We start from the raw sequence: 13,564 nt of genomic DNA, 5'->3' as shown, positions 1-13,564 counted from the left end.
GGGGAGGGGAGGGGAGGGGGGATAGTAGAGGATAGGAAGGGTAGCAGAATACAACAGACACTAGTATGGCAGTATGTAAAAAAGTGGATGTAGAACCGATGTGAATCTGTAATATGCATACGGGGTAAAAATGGGAGTTCATAATCTGCTTGAATCAAATGTATGAAATATGATATGTCAAGAGCTTTGTAATGTTTTGAACAACTAATAATAAAAAAAAGAATCAAAAAAAAAAAAGAAAAATTATAACACTGATAAAATGCTTTTAATCAGATAAATATTCTAGGGTCTTTCCATTTAAAGGCAGAGGTGAGAAGCTAAAATTTAAGTCTAAAAACATCAAAATAAATCATATAATTCTAATATTTAATAATTTATTCTTGGAGTAATTTGAATATACTATATGTTTTCAAACACTTTATTCCAGAATATTCTGGTTTTATTTCCCCCCAAAGTTTACAACATTCGTCTGAGGGATTGATATTGAAGAAAGTATAAGAGGATTTTTATCGAAGGAGTCACCACTCTCTATAGCTCTCAGATGTGTTATCCATTAAATTCCTTCTTGAAATCTAAATTCCCCATCGATCACAAACAAAATAATTTTGTGAAGGCAATCGAATCACATGCAGACTACATCCCACCCCAAATCACCTCCACATATCTGTGCAGGTACATTCCTCCCCTGCCAATTCCCCATTGACATGGCCCTAAAATCAAACATGGTAAAAGATACATGTGCAGCTTTCTGGTAATTTTCCTGGGAGGAGAAGTGCAGTGTATTAATTACTTCAAAATTTCCCATTGCAATCCTTGTATCACTATTAAACAGTCATTATCCTGCTTACATTTATTCATTTAACCAAATATTAAGCTTATATCCAAGGTAGTATGCTGGATACTCAATGATGAAGAAAACAATTAACAAAATTGAAACCACTTTCTTATAAAGTTACTATATTATTTAGAGGCAGATATACATTCTCAAAATTTCATGATTATATTTTAAATAAGTTATAAAAAGTTACAAGTAATAAAACATCAGCTATAGATCATTTAAAAAACTGTCTAGGGGCTGAGGTTGTAGCTTAGTGGTTGAGTGCTTGCCTCGCATGCATGAGGCACTGGGTTGGATCCTCAGCACCACACAAAATAAATAAATAAAACAAAGATATTGTGTTTACCTACAACTAAAAAAAATAAAAATTAAAAAATGAAAAAGAAATGTTAAAAGGACTTTAAAACATTAAAAATAAACTATCTAGTTAACCTTTCTGAACTTTTAAAAAATCATCAATTCAGAAATTAGTGCTAGTATTTATTAGTGGCATTATGCTTACATGTCTTCGGAATCAGAAGGCCCTTCTTTAACGTGTTCATCTTCAATTTCATCTATCTCAAGATTGTCTTGATGAACATCTCCTACAGTGGGAACATCCATTAGGGTGCTGAACAGCTTTGAGAGATCTGGCAGTGAACATGTCCTCAGCATCTAAAAGAAGTTGACAGATTACTTATTTAGAGTAAAAGAATTAAAGTTGAGAAAGAAAATTAAAACTAATAGTAATTATATATATAATCATATATTTAGAACTAAAGGATTCAATGGTAACTTTCCCAAGGTTAGAACCTAGTTCACTGAAATTCAGCTCAGTATTTTTTCACAGAGAAAACAAGTTATGATTGAATTCTAATACAGAGAAATTCATTTAAATCACCTTTAAAAGGTAGGAAGAGGTGTTTAGTTATATAAGTGAACTGGAAGTGGAAATCTATCAGGAGTCAGGGAGTTCTAGAAATTGCCCGTTCTCTCTTTATCACTCATGGCTTATGCTGTCCCTCTTTCATGGTATTTCTAGGTGGTCTTCTCACCTTCCTATGGTCATCTCTCCTCATACTGTCTTGCTCAAATTCTGGAGCAAATTCTCTCAGGAGTGGATACGCACAATTACACATAACTGTATCACTTAATCATAGGAGTTGCTGGCTAGCCAACGTTGGTTAAACCTAGGGCCTCAAATCAGTGTCAAGAGAATCCTAGTAACACTTGCCTGGACATGGGCTCTGAATAGAGCCTGCCCACTCAAATGGAAGGCTGGAAGAACAAGCACTTTGATGTCAGTGCTGAGAGTCACTTATAACAGCAGAGAGAAGGCACTCAGCCAACTATGTTGAGAAAAACACAGTTCACAGTTGAGGTGTTGAAAATTTAAATTTGTGATGGATAAGACCAGGGATAACAGGCATAGCCTCTGTTCACCAACCTTTCAACAATGAGAATGTGACAAATAGACAGGGATATGAAACAAATAACCACATACTTAAGTCTCTGGACTGGGTTAACACTAAAGGAATTCATGAGGTTTGAAACTTGACTACTAAGGCCCTGATAAGAACTCTACACCAGATGGAAGACTTTGAAGAAAACACAATGTTTAGCATATTAATGAAAATTTATATACTTGGCCAATTTTATTAGTACAATCTGTTTTTGAGAATGATGAAGGATAGATTTCCATTATTTGAACATAATTTACATATTATAGCACTCAAGGGAAAAATGGTTTTGAACTACAAATTGGCAAAGTTGGTAAAGATGATATACTGCTTTTTAAAGCATTTAATAATAGTACTGAAGGTATTTCTTTTGCTGATTTTCTACTGCCAGCAGAATTTACACTTGACTTGTTTATTACTTTATGGTTTTAACCATGTATATTATGAGCCAGAGACATGCAAAATAGGCACCCAGTAACAATTTCCTTAGCTAATTACTAATCAACAGAAACAAATAGCATATATGCATCGTATACCTAAATTTGAGGAAATTATATGAAAGGATATGATAAACTGAGAAAAATTTGAGCTAGCCCTGGTAAAGTAATCTCCTTTTACTAATTAAAATAATCTTCATAACCTATCATAAAATAATACAGTCAGAACAAAATTTAAGTGGTCATGTAATTTGACAACCTATCTCTTGATCAGGCTTATATTAAGCCACTAATCCAAGAACTATCAGCAGGAAAAACCCTTTATGTCTACATAAAAGTATGATACACTTTATTTTCTTATTTTTATTTATTTTTTTTAGAATTTAACCTTTATTTTATTTAATTGAACCCAGGGCCTCACCTGTGTTAGTCAAGTACTTTACCACTGAGCTACAACCCTAGCTTGATACACTTTAAGTATGATCTTCATCTTTATCACAAAAATTTTATGTAAGGACCCCTTCTTGCCTCTTTCCCTCCGGCCCTGCTAAGTACAACTTCACTACTGAGGTACACCCAGCCTCCTTTCAGTTCTATAATTTGGATTTTCCTAATTTTTTTCATGTTTAAACAATAATATTTCATAGTTTTAACATCCACAGAAAGAAATCCTCTTGAAAATGTTAGCTCATTCCTAACATGTTGTCTGAGATCTCCATTTATAATTTTTTCCTGTAGATTCTCTGTACCATGATAATTTGTAAAGCTAGCATTTAGTACCACTGTAAAATCCAACAGGAAAGCAATGCTTTAGCAAATCTTTAAACTCTTTTTTTTAAATGTATGTTTTCTTTAGTTTTAGTTGGTTAGTTTTATTTTTCTTAAAAATAGAAAACCACAAACAAGATAGTAAATGAATTGAATACCAGCTTATTCACAGAATTTCACATCAAATTCCACTTAAAAGAATTCTGTTAACTCACTTTTTCAACTATACAGGTTTTCATATAATATTATGACTTAATACTGTTGTAGTTATATCATGAATCAAACAATGGGCAAATTTGTTTAATACTTTGTTCAGTGCAATTAAACTGTAACACTGTTCTCTCAAAATAACTTCTACAAATATTTCCTTACTTCAACCCATAAACCCCAACCTACAAATAAATGTAAAACAATTAAAAAGTATTAACCTTTACCAAAGGCAAAAATTAAAGATATTGTCTAAGGATAGATATTTGAGCAAACCCAAAGAATCAACATTTGGGCTGGGGCTGTAGCTCAGTGGCAGAGCACTTGCCTAGCACATGTAAGGCCATGGGTTTGATCCTTAGCATCACATAAAAATATACAAATAAAATAAAGGCATGCTGTGCATCTACAACTACAACTACTACAACAACCAAAAAGAATCAACATTTAAGGCACGTGTACTACTTATGAATTATACATTAATCGTTTTTCCCCATTTTGCATTTACTATAATAAAAATTCTCACGTTTTTATAGTGATGTTTCCCACTTCACTTTCCAGAAGGTAAAAGTTTTCGGCATAACACATCTGTTTTCTTTCTATTCCTTATTCACTATCCTCCACTAAAGTGAGAATGAACTGACTCAAGGCAAATGAGAGAAGGCACTGCTAAAAAAAGTGCACACCCTTCCTACTCATTCTTAGATCTGCCTGCCTTGAAGGGTATGTTTCTTGCTTCCCTTATGCTGCTTTATGGTAAGTACACCAGGTTAGGACCACCTGCTTTCTGCAGGTAAAATGGGTCCAACCTTCAGTTTCCCTGAAGCTGGAGCTTACTGGGTTTAAAAGCTCACTAGGGGTTAAGGAAGTCTGTTTTGTAGACTCCTAGGTTATTTCAAGGACTTTCAATCACTACTTGACTACCACATGCGAGGCCCTGGGTTCCATTCTCAGCACCACATAAAAACAAACAAATAAATAAATAAAATAAAGATATTGTGTCCAACTACAATTAAAAAATAAAATATTAAAAAAATACTGAGGAGCACATTTTGGATAAAATCTAAGCCAAATTTTCTGTCTAGCTTTATCAAAAATAAAATCTATCTGTGATCTTCATCTGACTCCTATGTGGGTCTTTCTTGGCAGCAAATTTGAAAGGTAGCTAAGAGGTCATTATCTACCTCAACCTCCCTCAGTTTTCATGGGATTACAACTTAATAGAATCCTGAGACTGTTTCTATTTTTAAAAAACTGATGGGATGAAATATGTTGATAATTTCCTTTTATAAAGTCATAACAAATTCAAAGTTCTGGTTTAAATATTTACGAAAGTAAACTGACCTTGGCTACATTATGAAAGCATGCATCCCAGCCAGGAGCAACCTCAGAGGAAGAATCTCAAACCTAACCTGACATGCTGAAGGAGAAAGGGTGCTGTTCATACAAACAAATGCCTTTCATTAGCCTTGCTTCAGTTTTTTCAAAATTATTTACCAACATCTAATATGCAATATATTTTATCATCTACATTCCTCAATTATAATATAAACTTCTCGAGCATCAGATTTTTGTCTGTTTTATTCACTACTATAACCGCAGCATTTAGAATGGTGCTTGGCATAGAGTAGATCTTTATTAAATATTTGTTGACTAAACAAATATGCTTAGAATATTCTGTCACAGAATTAGAAAGGGAGGGTAGGGGGAACTCCACAAATTTATTCTTTATCTACTTGTAAGAACAATCTAACATCCTTAAACAGTTTATATTTTCATTAAAAAAAAAAATACTTTTGGTGCCAGGGATTAAACCAGGAGCACTTAACCACTTAGCCACACCCCAAGCCCTTTAAAAAAAAACAAACATTTTATTTAGAGACAGGGTCTCAACATTTCCTTAGTGCCTCACTAAATTGCTTGAAGCTGGCTTTGAACTCTCAATTCTTCTGCCTCAGCCTCCTGAGCCATTGGGGATTACAGGTATGCGCCACTAAGCCTGACTTATATTTTTAAATAAACAACTATTCTTTAGAGAAGAATAAAACTCACTGGCTTTAAACTGTGAATCAACTTTTTACTAATTTTATTTCTTCTGAAGGTGTGATGGAGTTTCCCCAAACTGATTTTAAATTTAAAAGACTCCCCATAGTGGAACTGGGGATGTAGCTTAGTGGTAGAGCACTTGCCTAGCATGTTCAAGGCCCTGGGTTCAATCCCTGGCACAAGTTTAATCAAAACTCACCACTAATGAATTTCCTCTAATGAAACAGAAAAAAAGAAAGCTGTCTGGTAGACAATAAACGTTTAACAATGCTTTGCCATTAACTTTTATGGCTGAACTCCTTTGCTTAAAAGAAAAGTTGTATTTGGTAAGGCATAAAGCAATAATGTGTAAAAAAAACAGTCTCTAACTGATGAATATATTCTATCCACAGATTATTCAGCAAAAATTTATTCAGCATTACCATGTGTTAGACACTGAACATACATTGGTGGTGGAAAATAGATCTAGATATTGCCTTATGATATTTTCAGTGTAGAAAAATATCGTGACTGAGAATTGTGAACCTAGAGAAGCTGTCCCCATGAGATCAGAGAACAGCTGTGTCTGCATAAAGGATTAAAAGCATTATCTAAATATCACAAGCCATAGTTCTCTCCTAGAATAACACTGATAGGTGAGAGGAGTGGAGGAGGAGGAGAAGAGCAAGCAAGCCAGAGAAATGGAGCTCACTGAATGAACAAACAGAAACACCTAAACTTTTCCAAGACTGTTCTGGTTTATGGGCTAAAAACTTTGCCAGTCTGTTCTGTTAACCTTAATTAATTAATTAATTAATACCACAGGTATATTAGTTTACTCCATATTAAAAAAAAAGACAAACCCCTCTAATCCTTCAAATTATATTTATTAATTTTTTGAATATTACACCCCAATTTTATAGCACTTTCCTCTGAAATTTATTTCAAGCTTTCCCAGGCAAGTTTTTCACATAAAGCAGTAATGGCAAGAACTATTTCACCATTGACCAATGTTATTTTTATGGCAAAATATGTGATAAGCAGTTAAAAAATACATTTTTTAGTGATGTTTAACCATCTTTGTCTCTGTGTAAAGAGATTGGATCAATTTAACACTGACTTTGTGTTATTAATAAGTCCCTCAAAATCTATACTGACCTATGTATGATGTGATCTTTCATCATCCTTATTTTCTCATGTTTAAAGTGGGATAACAGCACTTATCTCACAGGGTAGTTGTAAGAATTAAATTATTATATTTAAAGTAAGGTAGAACAGTAGCCAGAATACCACAGATGCTTGATAAAGTTGGTTATTATTACATTAATAATTAGTGTTACATATTTATTAGGTACTTTTGTAAAGTCCAAGTAGGTGACAATCATTTCCCAAGAGATAAAATAATTATAAATAGTGAAAAGCTGTTTTCTGATCTCAAGTCTATGTATTTTGCTGGAATTTTAGTGAATTAGAATTATATACCCCTTTTAGGAACAACAGAAAGTTAAGTAAACTCTGTATTACTGTGATAATATGGTCTTCACAAACTAGTAATGGACATGATTACAATTTGGTAGTTGTGTTGCTGTCAGACAGTGAAGTAAAAATCACATTAGCAGCCCTTTTCCACAATTTAAGTGGCTGCTATCCAATAACTTAACACAGAAAATTAACTTGTTTAATAGTTATGGATGTATTTGACAAGATGTTCATCATGGCAATCCATCTGAAAGGCACTCAAAACTGGTCATTACTTGGGAGCATTATTGGTATTTTTAATAGCTAAGCAGGGAGACACCACGCTTTAAACACTTCAGGCCCTAATTAGGTCCACTTTGCTCTATGGCAATGTTTCCACAGTGCAGAGGTGGACCACTAGATCCAGAATCACCATCAGTGCGTGGCAACAATATATATTCCTAACTCTATTCCAGATACATTAAAAGAGACACCCTTGAGTTTATAGGGCAGAACATCTGAAACAAACATGCCAGACAATGCCCATGTTAGAGTTTAAGATTAATACTCACTCTATGGTTCAAAACAAATTGGTTATTAATCACTGCTGAATGGACCAGAAAGAAAGCTTTGTTTCTTGAAGAAGCTGTAGTTCTGATTGGTAAATCTTGAATAAAAGTGGCTTGCCACCTATGCAGACTAGCATCTAGGTTAAATTATAGTCATTTTCTACTATAGCTACCAACCTTATCATTTCCTTATTTGATTCTAAGTTACAAAGACCTTTTATCAACCAGAAATATACATGCCTTTGCAGCGCCATACACTGAGTAATCATTGTTAAAAGTAAGCTTACTGCAAAATGTGATTATTTAAAAACAAAAAAGCAGCTTATTCATTTGGCAACATAGATTCTGTCTTTATGTGAGCAAGATCACAAGGAAAACCATGACTTTAAATTTATTTTTATTTTGACCTTTTGCTAACTTCCTTTCAGGGATTTTCATTTAATCAAGTCACTACTACAACTACCTTAAGAAATATGCTATTGTATTTACAGTAGAAATGGTACTGAAATTATCATGTATCAAGTAATTATATAAAAGCCCCAAAGAGAAATCTTTTATACACGGAAGATCCAATCAAAGCTTTCCTCATGAATGACTTATATTTTCTCTTCTTTGAGAAATATGGCAGAGTTTATAACACTTTTTACTTTGATTACTACATAAATCTTATACTGAACATTAACAACTATGTATAATAGTTGCTAGTGGCTTGCTGATTTGTAATGTATGTTCATTCTTACAATTTATATATTTGGATATAATCTTTAATTGTTTTTGTTTGAGGCAGAGCATAAATAATGTAAAAGGAAGAGCAGTCTTTGTTCCAGGCCATCATTTATATATAGACCCTCTGATGGATGGTGGCAATCAAAGTATTATTCTTATTGCCAGTCTTACAGTGATTAACTAAACCACTAATTACTATCTTTATCAGTGCTTAGACATATAATTTGGTTTACTATCATTACATTTTGGTTTCTGCAAAAAGAACCATTTAAAGTACATTAAAAGAATGCCTTAGTATCATGATCCAAAGCACATTTCCATAACCCTAGAATTCTATAGATTTGTTTAAGGAGCCACTTATGAGGTATAGAATGGGGTAGAGGCTAGAGTGCAGGGAGGACCTGAGCAACAAGAATAGTTCCTCCTTTCTCTTCCAAACATTGAGTTGCTGTATTCTGGGACAAAAAGACTTCTGAAGAGCAGGAAAGGATCCCACAAATTTGAAAACTACCCCTTAAGAACAAGAATGACTGGAATCTCACTCCTTTCACACTTTAGTAACAAAGAACTTGTTGTAATACCTCAAATACACTATGCTGTTCCATGTTTCATGCCAGTTTCTTTTGCTTTAATGTTCTCTATGCCTACATCATGCACGCATCTACTTGAGAAACCTACCTTTCTTTGTTCTAAGGTAGAAATAATAATTACCTCTTTAGTGTTCTCCCCATTCCATGATTCATCTCTCCATTACAGTAATTACTAAAAGTGTTTTTACTTCTTTGTTTTCTCTTATAGCAATGAACACCTTATCACAAATGCAAACTCAGCACCTATCATAAAGCAGCACTTGATAAATATTGGTTGAATTAATGATAATGATTTACTTATACCCTGAAACACTTGAAAGAGATAAAGTGTGGTAGATTTAAAAAAAAATTTCCTAAAGAACTTCTTATATTACCTATAAAAGCAAACTGAGGGCAGAAAGGCATAACAACATATATCTTATTTAAGACAAATCTTTTGTGTACTAAGTAACAATCCTCACTTTAAATGTCATAGATAAATACATTTCTAGAGGTAAAACCTTTTAGCCCAAATATTATTTTTCAAAATAATGCCTTTTAGAAATTTTTCATCTATAACAAATAAACAAAGATATTTAAGAATATACTCTTACTTTTGGTTTTTTGTAACCACAGTTTTATTTTTAACATATTTATTAATTTTTGTTCTTTTTAGTTATACATGACAATAGAGCATAACTTGACATCTTCATACAAACATGGAGAACATCTTATTCCAATTAGGATCCCAGTCTTCTAGTTGTACATGATGTAGAGATTCACTGTGGGATATTCATATATGTACATAGGAAAGTTATGTCTGAATCATTCCACTGTCTTTCCTATTCCTATCCCCCCAAAATTTATTTTTAAATTGATACATAAAAACACAAAATTTTACATATTAATGAGGTACCATGTAATGTTTTAATACAAGTATACACGGTGTAGTATTTAAATCAGGCTAAACATATCTCTTCAAACATTTATCATTTTTTGTAAGAGAGAGTTACTGGGTATAGGGGCACTTTACCTCTGAGCTATATCCCAAGCCTTTTTCCTTTTTTGAGATATGGTTTCACTAAGTTGCTATGGCTAGCCTCAACTTGTGATCCTGCTGCCGCAGCCTCCCTAGTTGCTGGGATTACAGGAGTGCACCACCATAACCAGCTGTGTTTATCATTTCTTTAAAGTTAAAACATTCAATATCCTTTCTTCTAGCTTTTTTTTTTTTTTTGGTGTGGGGAGGGACTGGGGATGGAATCCAGGTTTTTTTTTTTTTTAACCCCTGATCTACATACCCAGTCCTTTTTATTTTTATTTTGAGAAGAGTCTCACTATGTGCCTTAGGGCTTCATTAAGTTGGTTGAGGCTGGCCTCAAACTTGCAATCCTCCTGCGTTAGCCTCTGAGTTGTAGGGATTACAGGCATGTACCACCACGCCTGGCTTTCTTCTAGCTTTTTGAAATGCATAGTATATTATTATTATTTATAAGAATATAGTTTAAAGTCAATATAATAAGTGAAGCTGAAAAGCTAATAAATACTATATCAGAGTTTCTTGCATCTATTAAAATAGCATGTCCTATAACTAGGACATGATAACCTGATGACCATGATGATGACACCTAACTTTACTGAGCCCTTATATGATATAAGTGCTTTACTTATTTTATTCTTTCAATGATTCTATGAGCAAGGGATTGTTATTATGCCTACCTTACATATGCGAAACTAAGGCACTTAAATCACACAACTATAAGTCTTCAGCTAGAATATGAACTAAGCGATTTGACTTCTTACTTTTTTAACTATGTACATATTTGATGTTTATTTACTTTTTTATTTATTAAAACTATCTAGGCCATGGTGGGTAATAAATATATGTGTAAAAATCTATATAGTTATGTATAATAAATAAGGTTCTTAACCTGAAGAGCATCACATTCTATTGAAGGACAGACAATAAACAAATAAGTAAACGAAATTACACTTTGAAATGCTGCTATAGGGGTTGTGGCTCAGTGGTGGAGCACTCGCCTAGCACATTCGAGGCCCTGGGTTCGATCCTCAGCACCACATATAAATAAATAAAATAAAGGTATTGTGTCCAACTACAGCTAAAAAATAAATATTAAAAAAAAGTTAAAAAAAAGAAATAGCTGCTATAAAATAAGTAAGTAATGGATGGAAATTACTAGGAATGGAAATGGAGTCAAGGTCCCATTGATAAATATATATTTGAGAAATGAGACTCAAAAGGCAATAATGAGCCAAAATTAAGAGAACAAAAAGAAGCTCCTTCCAGACCAAGATAATGGCAGCACAAAGTCCCTAATACGGGAAAGGATTTGATGCATCAGAGGAAAAAAAGGAAAAGAGAGTGAGAGGTTCTGAGTTGAGGAAGAGATAGTAAATGCCATATCAAACCTGTAGATGATGGTAAAGAGTTTGAATGTAATTATAAGAGCAGTGGAAAACCTCTGAAGTCTAAACATGTCAGTGAATTAATGATTCATAATATTAAAAATCAATTCTGGTTTGTAATTTGGACAATGGATTTCAGACAGGCATGAACTGAGGGAGATTAGTTAAGAGACAACTGCTTGATTGATGGAACAGATAAATGATCTGTAAGAGAGAGGGGAAGAAATAACGTTATTAGCATTGAAACGATATTTAATGTCAGGGATTACCTAGGGAAAATAAATTACTTGGAGACTTCATGCTCTAGACACAATGAAACAAGGACCAGACCCAACCACCCACCAAAACAACTAGAAAGCTGGACAAAATACCTGAAGCATAGTTCAGAGACTGAACAACAGACAGGCAAGAATGATCCCTTACTTTTCCCCTAAACTGGCCTTCTGTTTGGAGAAAAATATCTGGACTCTGTGTGTAGCCTTGCTGGATCAATGAAATAAAGTTCAGAAAGGAGAGAGTTTCATTGAAAAAAAAAAAAAAAGCTGGACATGGTGGCGCACACCTGTAATCCCAGATGCTTGAGAAGCTGAGGCAAGAAGAGGTCAAGGCTGGCCAATGTGGTGAGACCTTGTCTCAAAAATGAATGAATGAATGAAAAAAGAAAAGGCTGGAACACATTCCTAGCAAGTGTGAGGCCCTGAGTACTCAGGAAAATCCAAAAACCCTGCAGAAAATTCATAACAAGGTAACTGGTAGTTTTTCTGAGTTGCTGAAGAAGAATAGGTTGTATACGTATAGAGTTGCCTGAAACTTTACAGGGCCAGGCAAAAATAACTGGGGCCCTGTAGGTTGAAAGATGTTCAGAACTCATGCAGATAGAGAAAATGATTAGCTCTAACCAAGAGAAGGGAGTTTTCCTCAGTGATCACCTGGGTATATAGTGGAGATCTCAAAGGGTCACAGGTCACAGGGTAATAGCTTTAAAGACAAGATGACTATATATCTGTCCCAGCAAAGTTGAAAAACAAAGTCTGAAAGTATAAAATAAATTCAAACGTAACTAGATGTTAAAAAAAGCCCAACATATTTTAAAGAAAGAAAATGAAACCCAGCAATATAATATTTACAAGGTTGAGCTTCAAATAAAGAATTACAAAACATGTCACAATGCAGGCAAAAAATGGCCCATAGCCAGTAGAAGATTAAATCATCTACTGATCCACAGTCAGTAGAAATGGAGATAGATCTTTTACCTTTTTCGTTGTTTCCCAAGTATTTTATTTTATTTTTTTGAGGCTATTGTAAATGGGGTAGTTTTCCTTTCTGAGGATTTGTCACTGACATACAGAAATGAATTTGATTTATGGGTGTTGATTTTATATCCTGCTACATTGCTGAATTGATTTATTAATTCTAGAAGTTTTCTGGTGGAACTTTTTGGGTCTTCTAGGTATAGAATCATATCATCAGCAAATAGTGCTAATTTGAGTTCTTCTTTTCCTATGTGTATCCCTTTCTTTCATCTAATTGTGCTGGCCAGTGTTTCAAGAATTATGTTAAATAGAAGTGGTAAAAGAGGGCATCCCTGTCTTATTCCAGTTTTTAGAGGGAATGTCTTCAATTTTTCTCCATTTAGAATGATGTTGGCCTGGGCCTTAAGAAAGAAATCAAAGAAGACCTTAGAAGATGGAAAGATCTACCTTGCTCTTGGATAGGTAGAATTAATATTATCAAAATAACCATACTACCAAAAGCATTATACAGATTTAATGCAATTCTGATCAAAATCCCAGTGGCATTCCTCATAGAAATAGAAAAAGCAATCATGAAATTCAATCTGGAGGGGCTGGGGATGTGGCTCAAGTGGTAGCGCGCTCGCCTGGCATGCGTGCGGCCCGGGTTCGATCCTCAGCACCACATACAAACAAAGATGTTGTGTCCACCGAGAATTAAAAAATAAATATTTAAAAAAAAAAAAGAAATTCAATCTGGAAAAATAAGAGACCCAAAATAGCTAAAGCAATCCTTAGCAGGAAGAGTGAAGCAGGTGGCATCACTATACCAGTCCTTAAACTATATTACAGAGTAATAGTAACAAAAA

The 13,564-nt window shown here is 33.9% G+C and overlaps 1 protein-coding gene across 1 annotated transcript in view; it reads right to left on the bottom strand.

Annotated features, from left to right (window-relative positions):
• Positions 1-13,564, bottom strand: part of Nek1 (NIMA related kinase 1) — a 161,886-nt gene that overhangs the window by 14,132 nt on the left and 134,190 nt on the right. Inside the window, exon 29 of the mRNA XM_048791768.1 lies at positions 1,341-1,492. Coding sequence (XP_048647725.1) covers positions 1,341-1,492 — 152 coding nt within the window. The remainder of the gene's footprint in view (positions 1-1,340; positions 1,493-13,564) is intronic.

The sequence above is a fragment of the Marmota marmota genome, unplaced genomic scaffold (genome assembly GCF_001458135.2).
Source record: "Marmota marmota marmota unplaced genomic scaffold, marMar, whole genome shotgun sequence".
Lineage (NCBI taxonomy): Eukaryota > Metazoa > Chordata > Mammalia > Rodentia > Sciuridae > Marmota > Marmota marmota.
This window is presented reverse-complemented; position numbering and strand designations above follow the sequence as displayed.